General features: G+C 42.7%; 2 protein-coding genes across 3 annotated transcripts; one reads left to right on the top strand and one right to left on the bottom strand.

Moving 5' to 3' along the window:
- Positions 1-3,259: 3,259 nt before the first annotated feature.
- tmem19 (transmembrane protein 19) lies at positions 3,260-11,963 on the bottom strand. The gene is made up of 8 exons (XM_079294234.1): positions 11,753-11,963; positions 9,183-9,331; positions 8,307-8,420; positions 5,020-5,157; positions 4,866-4,942; positions 4,582-4,759; positions 3,891-4,100; positions 3,260-3,668 (listed from the first exon to the last, which is right to left on the bottom strand). The coding sequence occupies exons 2-8, from the start codon at positions 9,310-9,312 to the stop codon at positions 3,508-3,510; spliced, it is 1,008 nt and encodes a 335-aa protein (XP_079150360.1). The 5' UTR covers positions 9,313-9,331; positions 11,753-11,963; the 3' UTR covers positions 3,260-3,507.
- Positions 11,964-13,326: 1,363 nt separating this feature from the next.
- Positions 13,327-15,926, top strand: kics2 (KICSTOR subunit 2). Of its 2 annotated transcripts, none has more exons than XM_079294358.1 (3): positions 13,327-13,776; positions 14,435-14,723; positions 14,937-15,926. In XM_079294358.1, the coding sequence occupies exons 1-3, from the start codon at positions 13,536-13,538 to the stop codon at positions 15,754-15,756; spliced, it is 1,350 nt and encodes a 449-aa protein (XP_079150484.1). In that variant the 5' UTR covers positions 13,327-13,535; the 3' UTR covers positions 15,757-15,926. The 2 variants fall into 2 exon arrangements, with proteins under 2 accessions (XP_079150484.1, XP_079150485.1); XM_079294359.1 differs by having other exon boundaries at positions 14,438-14,723.
- The last annotated feature ends 1,321 nt before the right edge of the window (positions 15,927-17,247 follow it).

The raw sequence follows: 17,247 nt of genomic DNA on the forward strand, positions 1-17,247 counted from the left end.
GTCGGAAAAAGTCATAGTATAACATGTCGAAAAAAGTCATAGTATTGTATGTCGAAAAAAGTCATAGTATAGCATGTCGAAAAAAGTCAAAGTATTGTATGTCGAAAAAAGTCATAGTATAGTATGTCGAAAAAAGTCATAGTATAACATGTTGAAAAAAGTCATAGTATAGCATGTCGAAAAAGTCAAAGTATTGTATGTCAAAAAAGTCATAGTATAACATTTTGAAAAAAGTCATAGTATAGCATGTCGAAAAAAGTCATAGTATATCATGTTGAAAAAAGTCATAGTATAGCATGTCCAAAAAAGTCATAGTATTGTATGTCGAAAAAAGTCATTGTATAGCATGTCGAAAAAAGTCATAGTATAACATGTCGAAAAAAGTCATAGTATAACATGTCGAAAAAAAGTCATAGTATTGTATGTCGAAAAAAGTCATAGTATAACATGTCAAAAAAAGTCATAGTATAACATGTCGAAAAAAGTCAAAGTATTGTATGTCGAAAAAAGTCAAAGTATTGTATGTCAAAAAAAGTCATAGTATAACATGTCGAAAAAAGTCATAGTATAGCATGTCGAAAAAAGTCAAAGTATTGTATGTCGAAAAAAGTCATAGTATTGTATGTCGAAAAAAGTCATTGTATAGCATGTCGAAAAAAGTCATAGTATAACATGTCGAAAAAAGTCATAGTATTGTATGTTGAAAAAAGTCATAGTATAACATGTCAAAAAAAGTCATAGTATAACATGTCGAAAAAAAGTCAAAGTATAGCATGTCGAAAAAAGTCATAGTATAGCATGTCGAAAAAAAGTCATAGTATTGCATGTCGAAAAAGTCATAGTATAACATGTCGAAAAAAGTCATAGTATAGCATGTCGAAAAAAGTCATAGTATAGCATGTCGAAAAAAGTCATAGTATTGTATGTCGAAAAAAGTCATAGTATTGTATGTCGAAAAAAGTCAAAGTATTGTATGTCGAAAAAGTCATAGTATTGTATGTCGAAAAAAGTGATTGTATAGCATGTCGAAAAAAGTCATAGTATAACATGTCGAAAAAAGTCATAGTATTGTATGTCGAAAAAAGTCATAGTATAGCATGTCGAAAAAAGTCAAAGTATTGTATGTCGAAAAAAGTCATAGTATAGTATGTCGAAAAAAGTCATAGTATAACATGTTGAAAAAAGTCATAGTATAGCATGTCGAAAAAAGTCATAGTATATCATGTTGAAAAAAGTCATAGTATAGCATGTCCAAAAAAGTCATAGTATTGTATGTCGAAAAAAGTCATTGTATAGCATGTCGAAAAAAGTCATAGTATAACATGTCGAAAAAAGTCATAGTATAACATGTCGAAAAAAAGTCATAGTATTGTATGTCGAAAAAAGTCATAGTATAACATGTCAAAAAAAGTCATAGTATAACATGTCGAAAAAAGTCATAGTATAGCATGTTGAAAAAAGTCAAAGTATTGTATGTCGAAAAAAGTCATAGTATAACATGTTGAAAAAAGTCATAGTATAGCATGTCGAAAAAGCCATAGTATAGCATGTCGAAAAAAGTCAAAGTATTGTATGTCGAAAAAAGTCATAGTATAACATGTTGAAAAAAGTCATAGTATAGCATGTCGAAAAGTCATAGTATAACATGTCGAAAAAAGTCATAGTATAGCATGTCGAAAAAAGTCATAGTATAACATGTCGAAAAAAGTCATCGTATAGCATGTCGAAAAAAGTCAAAGTATTGTATGTCGGAAAAAGTCATAGTATAACATGTTGAAAAAAGTCATAGTATAGCATGTTGAAAAAAGTCAAAGTATTGCATGTCGAAAAAAGTCATAGTATAGCATGTCGAAAAAAGTCAAAGTATTGTATGTCGAAAAAAGTCATAGTATAACATGTTGAAAAAAGTCATAGTATAGCATGTCGAAAAAAGTCATTGTATAGCATGTCGAAAAAAGTCATAGTATAACATGTCGAAAAAAGTCATAGTATTGTATGTCGAAAAAAGTCAAAGTATAGCATGTCGAAAAAAGTCATAGTATAACATGTTGAAAAAGTCATAGTATTGTATGTCGAAAAAAGTCATAGTATTGTATGTCGAAAAAAGTCATATTGTATGTCGAAAAAAGTCATATTGTATGTCGAAAAAAGTCATAGTATAACATATCGAACAAAGTCAAATTATTGTATGTCGAAAAAAGTCATAGTATAACATGTCGAAAAAAGTCAAAGTATTGTATGTCGAAAAAAGTCATAGTATAGCATGTCGAAAAATGTCATAGTGTAACATGTCTCGACAGTATTGTATGTCAAAAAAGTCATAGTATAGTATGTCGAAAAAAGTCAGAGTATAGCATGTTGAAAAAAGTCAGAGTATAGCATGTCGAATAAAGTCATAGTATAGCATGTCAAAAAAAGTCAGAGTATAGCGTGCCAAAAAAAAAGTCATAGTATAATATGTGACTTTTTCCGACATGCTGTACTCTGACTTTTTTCTCTCTCCCTCAGTTCTCCTAACAGGTCAATCGGGTGATTGGATTCCACCTGTGGGGGCCGGTTGTCCTGATGGGTGGGATGGCACCAGCGGCAGGCTGGCCAATCGGCAGAGGGAGAGCCGCAGATAAAAGGCAGGAAGCCTCGGAGTTCAGAAGAACTTCACTTCATACTGTGTTTATGTAAACTATGAGAGCGGCACTTGTTGGAGTTTGTGGTGAGAGGTTGCGGACAGTAGGTGAGTCTGGGGTACCCTGTACATTGGCACACACAGGATATTTTCTAGTGATGGCGAGATGACGCTTTCCATCCAATTGGTTCACACATGGGTCGAAGCTTCATTTGCTCTACTGCGCCATCAAGTGGACAATAAATGTAAAACGGGCAGAGTGATTAAAATAACACCACGGCTTTGGTGTGTGAAGAATTGAATAAATGAATGATCACTTTTTTATATTTTTACGACATTCTATCATATGACTTATATATATTTTTACGACATACTCTGACTTTCTATATATTTTTTAAACAAATTCCTGTGAATATTAAAACCTGCATCAGGAGGAATGCAGCAGCAAGAAAACAAAAATCTCAACACACAAGTTCACATCAGTAACACTGTCCAACGCCTTTGATGTAAACAGAGTCCTCTTGTACTACCGGAGTGATGTACTCCGGCCTGTGGTCCACAACGATGGCGCCAAGTATATGTAAAGATGACACGCTATACTGTGACAGATTCACACACAACACCCTTCATTTAGAATGAACCAGTTTATTGACAAACCAGCCAATGGAAGGAAATAGCTTTTTAAATGCATGAGACGTAACTTTAAACTGAGGATCATTTGAAAACATGACTGTATAAATTATTGCTAGACAATTCTAGAAGTATATCTTAAATAGTGAAAGACATAAATATATCGAGATTATTGTATGTGTGGCGGCAGTATTTATTGAATCTGTTCAACTCAGTTGCATCATTGAGTAAATGTATGACACACTGTAAAATGTCTACTGCGGCCACATCCCCCACGCCAGCCCGGGCAGGATGAGAGCGACCAGGACGGAGGAGAACAGGTTCACCGCGTTGTTGTCTAAGATCGGTTTCCCACAGATCCGCCGGCTCGTGGCCGACTGGTAGTTCACCACCTTCCCGATGCTCGAGTCGAAGCCTGAAGACGAGAGGAACGTAGTTTACAGAAGAAGAAGATCTGCTGACTCACATGGAGCTCAGTTATCTTTAGAAAGTCACAGTATATATTCTCATAGTATTTTATAAAGACATCGTCTCAACATTTTTCTGAGTATCTTTGGGTTTTAGACAAACTAGCGATTTAAAGATGTCAACTCGGGCGTGAGAAAATGATAAGTTAATAATAATAATGTGTTCCTACCCGAGTATTGCATGTGAGCTCCCAGGAAAGAGTCCAGCATCGACCCCAGCAGCCCGGCCACGCCCCCGTACACCATGATTGGCCACTGAGGGTTCACCAGGTTCAGGTCGTCCACCAACAGGAGCTGCGTTACGTAATAAGCCCCGCCCACCACCAGCCCGCCCAGGAAGCTGGCGACCAGTCCGACGGCGGTGACGCCTCCGTTCGTTCCTGGAGCGGAGAGAAAGTAGATCCGACTGAACAAAAGTACATTTACGTTCCGTAAACAGACGACATTCATTCTGAACGTATAACTCTCTACATGAGCATACAGCAGCTTCAGCTCATGTGAATGTTAAACTAACGACCTGATGAAACAGAGACGTGTAATAAACTACAGCGTGTATCGTAGCCAGAAGCTGTATAAACCGTCAACAGGTTTTCATCTTTCCTACGGTCCTTTAACACACCACGTGTGACAAACGCTTTCATCTAAAAAAAAATTAAAATCAACCAAAACGAAGCTTAAAATCAACCGCTCAAACTATGGCTTCCCCCTTTTTAGAAGAGTTTTAATGTTCGTGTTCTTTACAAGTACTACAATATTGTCACGATATGTTTATTCTTGTGTCCCTTGTTTATCTTGTAAAGCTGCTTTTAATAAATAAAATCTATATTTAGTCGTAGCTGGACACCCTGTGACTCGTCTCACCCGCTGGGACTTCCTTCCAGGTGGTGATGAGTCTGGGCTGTGATTGGCTGAGAACAGGCCCCACCTCCGACGCCCAGGTGTCCCCGCTGCTGCAGGCCAGAGCTCCCAGCAGAGAGAGACACATCCAGGAGGCCGTGTACTGTCTGCTGAAGTCGATGGGCATCTCACCGGGACCCACCTGAGACACAACTGAAGCTTTGATTACATCCAAGGTACTTCTACTGTACTTTCTCTGCATCTCAGAGGTGCATATTGTACTTATTCCACTGCATGCGTTTGTTTACCTCGATCATATAAAGCAGAGCCAGCTCTGTGGGAACTCCTCCGTTACAGAACACCTGGATCCAGTTCCTCTGACCCCCTGAACAAAAACATGAATATGAACACTTTGAATCGATTAAAAACATAGACCAGCGCGCACACCTTCACGTCTCTCACCTTCTTTGTACTCGGCGTCTAGTTTCCTCTTATGTGCTCCTCCCCAGCGGGTCAGCTTGGAGGAGGTGATGAAGAAGGCCAGCAGAGCGGAGAAGAAGCTGTAGTTCGCCATCGTCAGCACGAATCCTACGAGCAGAGCTGAGAAACACGAGTTCAACACATCAAAGACAAACGGACACTTCAGAGAGAACCTCACAGGACAAACAGACACTTCAGAGAGAACCTCACAGGACAAACAAGACACTTCAGAGAGAACCTCACAGGACAAACAAGACACTTCAGAGAGAACCTCACAGGACAAACAGACACTTCAAAGAGAACCTCACAGGACAAACAGACACTTCAGAGAGAACCTCACAGGACAAACAGACACTTCAAAGAGAACCTCACAGGACAAACACACTTCAAAGAGAACCTCACAGGACAAACAGACACTTCAAAGAGAACCTCACAGGACAAACACACTTCAGAGAGAACCTCACAGGACAAACAGACACTTCAGAGAGAACCTCACAGGACAAACACACTTCAGAGAGAACCTCACAGGACAAACAGACACTTCAAAGAGAACCTCACAGGACAAACAGACACTTCAGAGAGAACCTCACAGGACAAACAAGACACTTCAGAGAGAACCTCACAGGACAAACAAGACACTTCAGAGAGAACCTCACAGGACAAACAGACACTTCAGAGAGAACCTCACAGGACAAACAGACACTTCAGAGAGAACCTCACAGGACAAACAGACACTTCAGAGAGAACCTCACAGGACAGAGAGAACCTCACAGGACAAACACACTTCAGAGAGAACCTCACAGGACAAACAGACACTTCAGAGAGAACCTCACAGGACAAACACACTTCAGAGAGAACCTCACAGGACAAACAAGACACTTCAGAGAGAACCTCACACGACAAACAAGACACTTCAGAGAGAACCTCACAGGACAAACACACTTCAGAGAGAACCTCACAGGACAAACAGACACTTCAGAGAGAACCTCACAGGACAAACAAGACACTTCAGAGAGAACCTCAGAGGACAAACAGACACTTCAGAGAGAACCTCAGAGGACAAACACACTTCAAAGAGAACCTCACAGGACAAACACACTTCAGAGAGAACCTCACAGGACAAACAAGACACTTCAGAGAGAACCTCACAGGACAAACAGACACTTCAGAGAGAACCTCACAGGACAAACACACTTCAAAGAGAACCTCACAGGACAAAGACACTTCAAAGAGAACCTCACAGGACAAACACACTTCAGAGAGAACCTCACAGGACAAACAAGACACTTCAGAGAGAACCTCACAGGACAAACACACTTCAGAGAGAACCTCAGAGGACAAACACACTTCAAAGAGAACCTCACAGGACAAAGACACTTCAAAGAGAACCTCACAGGACAAACACACTTCAGAGAGAACCTCACAGGACAAACAAGACACTTCAGAGAGAACCTCACAGGACAAACAGACACTTCAGAGAGAACCTCAGAGGACAAACACACTTCAAAGAGAACCTCACAGGACAAAGACACTTCAAAGAGAACCTCACAGGACAAACACACTTCAGAGAGAACCTCACAGGACAAACAAGACACTTCAGAGAGAACCTCACAGGACAAACGGACACTTCAGAGAGAACCTCACAGGACAAACAAGACACTTCAGAGAGAACCTCACAGGACAAACAAGACACTTCAGAGAGAACCTCACAGGACAAACAAGACACTTCAGAGAGAACCTCACAGGACAAACAAGACACTTCAGAGAGAACCTCACAGGACAAACAAGACACTTCAGAGAGAACCTCACAGGACAAACACACTTCAGAGAGAACCTCACAGGACAAACACACTTCAGAGAGAACCTCACAGGACAAACACACTTCAGAGAGAACCTCACAGGACAAACGGACACTTCAGAGAGAACCTCACAGGACAAACAAGACACTTCAGAGAGAACCTCACAGGACAAACAAGACACTTCAGAGAGAACCTCACAGGACAAACAAGACACTTCAGAGAGAACCTCACAGGACAAACAGACACTTCAGAGAGAACCTCACAGGACAAACAAGACACTTCAGAGAGAACCTCACAGGACAAACGGACACTTCAGAGAGAACCTCACAGGACAAACAAGACACTTCAGAGAGAACCTCACAGGACAAACAAGACACTTCAGAGAGAACCTCACAGGACAAACAAGACACTTCAGAGAGAACCTCACAGGACAAACAAGACACTTCAGAGAGAACCTCACAGGACAAACAAGACACTTCAGAGAGAACCTCACAGGACAAACAAGACACTTCAGAGAGAACCTCACAGGACAAATTGATCATTTGGTGTCACACTCGTCCACATTAGCCAGCTCTGCTGTTTTATATTAAGTATTACAGAATCACCATCATCTGGAGTCTCAAGGTTTCAACTGAAACTGGTACATTTTAGATGAACAACATTTCAGTGAACTGTTAAACTCTAATATGATGTGACATGATGATAGTTCTATGTTGGCAGGCCATATGACGTCACATCCTCCTCATATAACATTTGAATAGTTATGGACTCATAAGGACAAAGACACGACAAGAAGCTGAAGTCACTTCTCCAGCGTCACAGAATCAAAGTTGAACGGACGTGAAGGAGAGATTTTAAATGATCCGTTTATCTGTTTTCAGGGAAAATGTGACAAACAAGGCTTCAAAGTAAAACGCCGTTAATGTCGAATGAGACGGAAGATCTAATCAGAGAGCGATGCTGATGACTGACTCCATCAGTCACCACAAGGAGAACGGCTCTAAAGTTAAAACACTCATTTACTGTCCAGTGAGAGCATTAGAGGAAGAGATGAGCCGGGACTCATTTGCTTTATTTCTCCGTTAAATAGCCGACTCCTAACTTTAACGGGAGACAACGGTGAAGAGTTATTTTCAGAGCATTGACGTTCGCTGTTAGTTTGTCTGCCGTGTCCGAGAAATCTGATTTCAGATTCAAAAAACAAATGCAGGAGTTATTTATTCATCAGAGGTATGAGCTCACTTTGATCATTGCAGAGTACGTACTGCACAGTGCGTACAGTACAGTGCACAGTACGTACAGTACATTTTCATGTCGTTCTTACTACGGACACTGAACATCTTTTGTGCAAAAACCTTCTTTCAGATGAATGAAGAACGAGATCCTAGTTTTCTCCAGAGAAACCCAACGAGTGAAGCTGAAGCGCTTCCCTCCGCTCACACTGAACGTCATTCATGAAGCGGATCTCACCTCCCATCGCTCCGGAGCAGCTCAGACTTCCTCTCTTCGACGCTCGGATCGTCAGCATGAGGGGGACCAAGATGGAGAACAACCATCGCCACGGCGACACAGGCTGCAGTGTCCCTGAGAACACAAACAAACAAACAAGCTCAGAACCACATGTTTATACCGAGTGCAGACATTTTGTGACGTTCAATAAGCTTCTCCAACCGTTTCCTCGCAAACAGACAAAGTCCAGCTTTATTATTTACATTTTGTGATTTGAATTAAAGACTTTTATTAACAAGTTGTGATGCGTTTAACTCTCAAAATCACAACGAATGTGTTGATTACTCGGGATGGGACGACACAGGATACTATTGGGCGATGGTACTATTAATATTTATCAGAGTGTTTCAAGTGAAAATGCAGTTTTTGGTGATAAACGTGAGTAAATAAAGTGGTTTTAAGGAAATAATATATAGATATCAGAGATGAATTGTGTTTAACTTCCTCTAAGCAGATTATAAAACATCAATAAATCAGTTTTTTGTATTTCTTAATCGTTTGAATTGTGTGTTTTTATGCAATTAACCACTAAAGATGATTAGAACTAATGAAAGGAGAACATGTAAACTTCTCCAGAGCGGTTTAAATGACGTGAGGAACAAAATAAACAGTTTGGATCCTTAAATAACAAAACAAAACAACAATATGGATCATCGACACCACGCTGCTGGAGACCAGGATGTAATGCAGGACTGAGAGGAGCAGACGGTCAGACCTGCTGCAGCAGAATGAGAGGTTTTCTAAAGAGTCTGGTGCTCAGAGACACGTCCACTTTAGTCCACAGGGGGCGACAGAACCAACACTAAACAGAGTGAAGTGTTAATGGACTGGACTCACCGAAGTAGCTGCTGATGGTGATGGAGATCACCCAGAAGGAGAGCGACAGAGCCAGAGTGGCGCACAGCACGATCATATCGGTCATCATCTTGATGTACTCTTTCATCAGCACGTCGCTCTCAGAGGTCATGGTGACGGTCAGAGCAGAGCTGCAGGAGTCAGATACACAGATACAGATACACAGATACACACATACACAGATACATCAGATACATCAGATACACAGATACAGATACACAGATACACACATACACAGATACATCAGCGGGCGTGCTCCAGACAATGAAGGGAACCTCTTCATCTCAGATCTCTCTTCATCTTTCCTCCTCCTTTTATTATTAAACGCCTTTTGAAAGCTGCTAGAATTTTTATTTGTGACGATGTGAAGGAGTCGCTCTGCAGAGTTTTCCTTGTAATTGCATCTTTGTCGAATGTAAACAACACCTGCACACAGTCGGTGTGCGAGGGAGCCGGCTTTACCTCGCGGTTACAAACAGACTCGTCATTACGAGCAGGAGGATTTGTTGTTGTGTTTCTTAATATCAGTGTTTGGTTGAAACAGATGCTCGGTGTTCTCTGGAGGTGATGTAATGTTTCAGGTGGAGTGAGCGCTGCACCAGACTCTGGTTAAAACCTGCCTTATTAAATACTACATTGTTTTGTCTCGTGGTATTTGATCCTCTGCACAGAAACAGGCGGAGCAGCTCGAATAAACGCCGTATCTTCTGCTTCAGTGCGGTGAATCTGATCTTCTGCCGGTGCGACGAGTGGTTCTTGTGGATTTCCTCGGGGGAAACACGGCTCCGTCTCAGATTGGTTCCAGATAAAACGGGTGAAGATGTGGATGAAACAGAAGCTGTTCGTGGGTGAACATTCCCTCAATCTGCCTCAATGCAACTGGTTGTTTTGAATCGGCTTCAACTGTGTCTCATTCATACGGACCAGTAAAAGAGTCATGGGGCCAAATATCCACAGTTCTTTCTGTGCAAAAGAATCATCATCTGAGACACAAAACGCCCCTTTTTACCCTGATGCACAAGGAAGCAGTGTGTGAGGAGACGTGTTTACGAAAGAGCCCAAAAGACTGGATGAGTCTGTACAAGTCCTTTGAACCTTTACTTTGACGTATGTAATGTGTATGTATACACAAAGTATACATATCTATATATATTATATATCTACACACATTTACTTTAGTCAAAGTGTGTAAGTATCAGAATCACATTTATTGCCCAAAGGGTTTTCTGCAGAATATAAAGATATGAATAATTAAATATGCATGCAAAGTATTGCGATACAAGTCAGGAACATACAGAATAAACTACAACTAGACACAGTAAATAGCAGTTAAAGTATTAATAGTGCAGTTCATGCTGCATTAATGTGTAAGCAGCATTTAACCTGCTTTAGTCTACAGCACATTAACTAACTCCTCCTTTACATGTGGTCTCGTGTGACGTCACAGTTTAGCTGTCGGCCATGTTGGAGTACACACAAAGCCACTGGCATGCACGGCTGAGTCGCATAACCTATCGGTGGTGAACTTTTGTGCTGTCTTTGGTTGTGGCAGCAGAGCTGATAGACAAGAAATCATTCGTTCGTTTGCCAGCGGTCATTACACATCAAGGAAATGACACGAAGGAGCTATCCAAGCGACGTCGCCAGAAATGGCTGTCACGCATCTCTCGAGATATAAAGGAATGGAATTTGGCGTACACTAGAGTATGTGCGGATCACTTTATAAGTGGTACGTGATTTTATATACAAATTCGTTTGTGAACAGTATTTAATAAAGGAAATATAAATTAAACTTGGACATGAGAAGGTTACCGAAGCTTCATCGGCCCGTGACAGCAGTCTGTACCAGAGACGTGTGGAGCGTGTACAACAGGCGAAACACAGAGATGCAGCCTCAGCATTGCTTGATACGAGTTTAACGTCAGATCATATATATATATATATATATGTATATATATATATATACAACTCGCACGCACACAATGACGTGCACGTACAATGTAAACAAACACACGTGTCTGTTTGCGCTGAGTAAACATTGAATATTGCTAAATATCGGACCAGATCTGTATATATTTACTCTTCCAATGACGAGATGAGAATTGTCGACGACTGTTGCTTTGACGTCTCGGACCCATCCACTGACAAACTGATTATAAGCGTCGAGCCCTTTGTAGCACTCCAACTCGTCTTTTGTGTGAGGACTGGGGGTGTTCACGAGATACGTGTAACGTTAGATGTTTGCGTAGTTTACCGATGGAAGATAAGTAGGATCGGCACTGAAACGATCTGCACTCATCGTATAGGGATCCAAGTTACCAATAACCTTCAATTTGGCCAGGTAGCGAACCTTTGATGCACTATCCAGTGATTCAAAGTATTGTATTTTCGCCGCACTTCCTTGTTTACGCGCCGCCATGTAGGATCTGTATGTACTCCAACATGGCCGACCGACCTCGTAACTAAGGAGATCGTGACGTCGGTGAGACCACTCCATTGGTACAACTTCAAATAAAACATTTAAATAAAGCACGTGCGTGTGTTAAACTCACCGGAGCCATCGTTGCTTAGCTTGAGCTAACGTCCGCTAATGTCACGTTGGAAGCTAACTTAGCGAACACTTTGTTTATTTAGTATTTTACAGTTCGGCCGATTGAATCTTCTCCGGGAGTTCGTGTTTCGTTATGAATTATATTCACGAAAACAACCAAATCGTTACTACGAAGTAGAACGAGACGACTGAAGCTCCGTGTCACATGACAGAGCCGCGCCCCCCAGAAGAGTTTTCTAAATACAACTTCCGGGTACATCACGTGACGCGGAGTGCCCATATTCTTCTTTGGTGTTTATTTGCGGTTAGATGCGCATTACCGCCACCTACTGGCCTGGAGTGTGGAGTAGTAGATGATAGGAGGAAATAAATTAAATAATTACATTCTCTATTACTCCTGTTGCTTTATAAAATAATACATATATAAATAAATACATTGTCGTTTCTTGTGTGGCACTGAACATTGTTCGGATGAAGATAATGTATGGAGGACCAAAGCTAAACATTTATTTATTTGTCAAATTACTTCTTCTCTTTATATAAAAGCAGGAGTTATTTTATCCATTCATATAGAATCGTACGGCTCAGTTGTGACGACAGACTTAGTGAGTATGAACACTACGTCATGGCTCCACCATTGTGTGAGGGCAGAAAGGAGAAGCTCTGCTCCTGGAGGAGGAGGAGGAGGAGGAGGAGGAGGAGGCGGCTCTGCTGCTGCTGCTACCGGGAGCTGGGCTCTCCTCCTCCCTCCGGAGTTCTGGATCTGGGTCTGTCCACGGTGGACCGGTCTCTGCTGGAGGATCTGGGTCTGTCCACGGTGGACCGGTCTCTGCTGGAGGATCTGGGTCTGTCCACGGTGGGCCGGTCTCTGCTGGAGGATCTGGGTCCGTCCACGGTGGACCGGTCTCTGCTGGAGGATCTGGGTCTGTCCACGGTGGACCGGTCTCTGCTGGAGGATCTGGGTCTGTCCACGGTGGACCGGTCTCTGCTGGAGGATCTGGGTCCGTCCACGGTGGACCGGTCTCTGCTGGAGGATCTGGGTCTGTCCACAGTGAAAAATATTTCCAACATAAATTTCTGCATGAAAATGAAGCAGAATGCAGGTAATGAAGCACAACATCTCCCGGGGGACGAACCCCAAAACACGGAAAGTTCACACATACTGCACACATAATGGACAATTCATTACCTGAAATGTGTTGATAGTACCAGGTGCAGAAATGATGAAAAATTACCACTCAGTCTGGTTTCTGGTCAAATTATATTTCTGACAGAGCGACAGAGAGTGAGACAGAGACAGAGAGACAGAGACAGAGAGACAGAGAGAGAGAGTATTAAACTCATTTTTTACCTATTTATTATACTATATTAAATACCCTTTCAGTACTTGTTTTTGTATACTTGTTTTTAATCTTTTTTTTAAATACTTATGCCTCTTGTTAGTTTGGACTACCCACTCTGCTGCTGTTATTCTGCATATTTCCCCGCTGTGGGATTAATACTTTTGATCGAAACGCATTTATTTTGGTACTCTTGGCTTGCCGTAGTATTTACATCCACTGTTTACAACATGGCGTCCTGCAGTTATCCGGTTAGCTTGGACACAGGCAGTTTTTTATCAAACGTTGTCGTTTTAAATACAAATTGAAGGGTTTTTTTCCCGTCTTAATCACGAAGATACATACGTTTCTATACATACTGTCAAAGATGTCGGTAAAACGCGTGTTTTCGCGGTCGTAATGCTCTTTTCTTACCTAGACCAGGCTAGCCGTTAGTTCTCCTCAATGACGTCATCGGAGGCCGTGGAGGAGCTGCGGCCCGTTCCTCGCGAGCGCGCCACCCTGGAGAGCTTCTTCACGCAGCTCGGCATGTTCTCCTTCGACCGAGCGAAGGACTACGTGGAGAAGGAGAAGGACGGCAGCAGGAGCGGCGGGGCCACGTGGACCGCGCTGCTCGCGGCTCTGGCTCACCTGGCCGCTGCGGAGAAGGTGTACCACCACATGACGTTCCTCGGGCAGAAAATGGGTAATAATTAATATAAGTCATAATATAACTTAAGTACTACTGCAATAAAAATACTGCGTCTGAAAAAAGTAAAATAATATTTATTATAATATTGTACTCTTATATTATTTATATAAATTATATTATTCAATTTAATGTATATTATATTGATTATTAATCGTACCTTTACTTCAGTGAAAAAGATAGCAATACAATGTGTGTGTGTGTGTGTGTGTGTATATATACACATACATGCATACATACACATACATGCATACATAAACTAAATATTAAAATACCGGAAGTAAAAAAGCAGCTAATATTAAATATATGTATATAAAAAAGGAAGTACTTTTACTTTCGTAAAAATTTAGATATCAGTGTAGGAATATTCTGTCAAAATATATCTGAAATACCAATAGCAAAAATGTTTATGGCCCATTTGAAAATATTATTTTGTTATATTTTTGATGCATTATCTCTAAATCTTTTTTATGGCTTAAATATAATTAAAAAAATATATATTTATATCAAAATAATTAAATATTGGAATGGAAATATTATTTTTTTTCATCCCATTGACAAAACTAGTCTTAATAGCAGCAGTTTCAACACCAGATGGCGCTGTAGCACTCGAATGCTGGAGGATGTGAACTGTGTCTCTCTCCCCCCCCCCCAGGAGGCCAGAGCTTCTTCAGCCGTAAGGACTCCATCCGAACCATCTACACGTCTCTGTACAACGAGCTGAGGAAGGTGATGACGACGGGGCGTCACAGCCAGCCGGGCTCCGCCTCCTACCTGGAGGACCTGCTGTGTCACCTGTCGGAGCAGCTCTGCCACTTCACGCAGGCGCGCACCGAGATGGCCGACCTGTACGAGAAGATGCACTCGCTGGGCAGCCAGAAGAGCATCAACTCTGAGGAGCTGGTGACCACGCTGGAGGCCGTGCTGCACAAATACAGCTCCAAGTTTGTTCATCATGATTAACAAAGTACAAACAGCATTATAGAAGAAGAAGCCGTAAACAGAGTGACAGAATGGGGCTGGAGGAGGAAGACGCTCTGCTTATTCCAACAAAAGCAGAATTCAACCTTTTATTATTATTTGTGTGTGTCAGCAGTTTGACACCAAACATCTGGAGCCTTAGTGTTTGTGTTGCTGACACCTTCCTCATCCTCCAGGTTCCACCACCCGATCCTGGGCCGGCTGGAGGAGGGCTTCCAGACGGAGGTGGACGTGGTGACCCAGCTGCTGCGCTGCCAGGTCCAGGTGTCCGAGTGGTGCTTCCTGCCGGCTCTGCTCAGCCTGCACGGCGCCGGCTCCAAGCTCACCGCCTGGGGCCAGCTGTTCCAGCGGCAGAAGGAGACCCGCAAGCACCTGTTCGGCGGCCAGTCCCAGAAGGCCGCGCAGCCGCCGCACCTGTACGCGTGGCTGCAGCGCTTCCAGGCGGCGCTGCTCGCCAAGTTCAGCTTCTACTTCCACGAAGCCCTGAGCCGGCAGGCGGCGCCGGCGGACATGCGGGCGCAGACCGCGCGCACCGCGCCGGACTACCACGGCAAGATCTGCTCCTTCGTCCGCAAGCACGACGCCAGCAACGTGTCGCTGGTGTTCGACAACCGCGGCTCGGAGAGCTTCCAGGGCCACGGATACCACCACCCGCACTCCTACCGGGAGGCGCCGAAGGGCGTGGAGCAGTTCCCCGCCGTGGTGTCGATGCCGTCGGGCGAGCGGCCGCTGACGCACTGGCCCAACGTCATCATGATGATGGGCGACCGCGCCGCGGAGCTCAACACCCTGGACAAGGTGGTGCACTTCTACGACGACAAGGTGCAGAGCACGTACTACCTGACGCGGCCCGAGCCGCACTTCACGCTGGTGGTCATCTTCGACGGCAGGAAGTCCGAGAAGGACGTGCACATCGCGGGCTTCCTGCAGGAGATCTCCGGCTCGCTGCGGAACTCCAAACCCTTCAGCACCCTCAAGCCGGGGTCAAAAGGCTGAGGCGAGCAAAACAAGTGCACCTCGAATCACTTTGGTTTCCTTCTATGTTGCGTTCCAGACCAGAGAGCTGCACCAACAAACTCTCTCCTGTATTTAAAGTTCATGTTCACGATTAATGTTTGTATTTGCTGCACAATTTAAATAAAGCTTTGAGATGATTGCACAATGTGCTGACACGTCAATAATGTGACTTAAATGAAAGAACTTTTTAACGCAGCAACTTCTTCCAGAATCCCATTCAGAGTTTCATGAGTTTTAACTCGTTGACATTTTGTAGCGTTTAAGGAAACCACATGTTTACAGAACATCTGGAGGTTTATTAGGTGTTCAAAACATTTTTTGCCACATTTTCATATTTCTAAAGAGAAACAAAACCCGTTTCACGACTCGAATGCTAATTTATTCCGGTTTATTTATAATATAAATACAACACATTGATACAATCCATTTGGCTATATGAGCTCGTCTTTTCAGGGGAAGCTCAGTTTTCAAATACGGCGACACCGAACAGACAAAACGGCTTTTTCCTGTTTTTAAATCGTGAAACACGTTCGAAGAAAAGCAAAACCTCCCGACTGAGTCTTAAACTGCACCAACGTGTTCTGATGCTTCATGCCAAGTACACAATCCCGTTATACATCAAAGTGCAAAGTCACAATGGGTTAATGCTAGAATTCATAATTCAGTAATCTACTAAACACTTTATGATTATTTCATTCAGAGTGCTGCTGCTCTTCGTTCAGGACATGCGTGAGTGGATTTACAACCCCCCCCCCCCCCCAACAAAAGACGAGGATTAAAAAAAAGAAAAGGCACTTTCACATACACACACACACCTCAGCACGTCACACACACACGTCAGTTACCAGCCCGTTGGAGGCCACATTCAGTGTGCTGTTCAAGTGTTTTTGTTATTTTTTGGGGGCGTTTACACACAACAGCCCCACCCTGTTAGCTTATTGTGATAGTTTAAGGTTAACTAGTGACTTCATAAGCAGGTAAACCAGCACACACACACACACACACACACACACACACACACACACAGAGTGGCATGCTTTTTGCACTTTTCCCAACTTGCACTTGGCGTGTTGTGGCATTGAAGGCGGGCATGAATTATCCATCATACTTCACTATTCTAGTGCTGCTGCACTTACAAGCAGTTAACACACTTCTTCTTCTACACACACGCACACCAACGAGCAAGAAGTAAATCATACTCCCGCTCTGTCCAAGCTCCACCCGATGTATAAAACAACAAACACAAGAAGGCTGTTTGAAACAGGTCGAGCGTCTGCTCGCCTCACATTCCAGAGATGAACAGTCGTCGGACATTCGTTGACGTGTTTGAGGCGCTCGTGAGCTTAGCAGCAGAAGAAACGATAATAAATGACAGCGGTCGTTACAATAGTCTTCCTCCTCGTCTTCCTCAGATACAGCAGCGTCTGCACTTCTGTCTCTACACGTTTTTATAAACAGCAGCTTTTTTTT

The sequence above is a fragment of the Melanostigma gelatinosum genome (assembly GCF_949748355.1).
Source record: "Melanostigma gelatinosum genome assembly, chromosome: 22".
NCBI lineage: Eukaryota > Metazoa > Chordata > Actinopteri > Perciformes > Zoarcidae > Melanostigma > Melanostigma gelatinosum.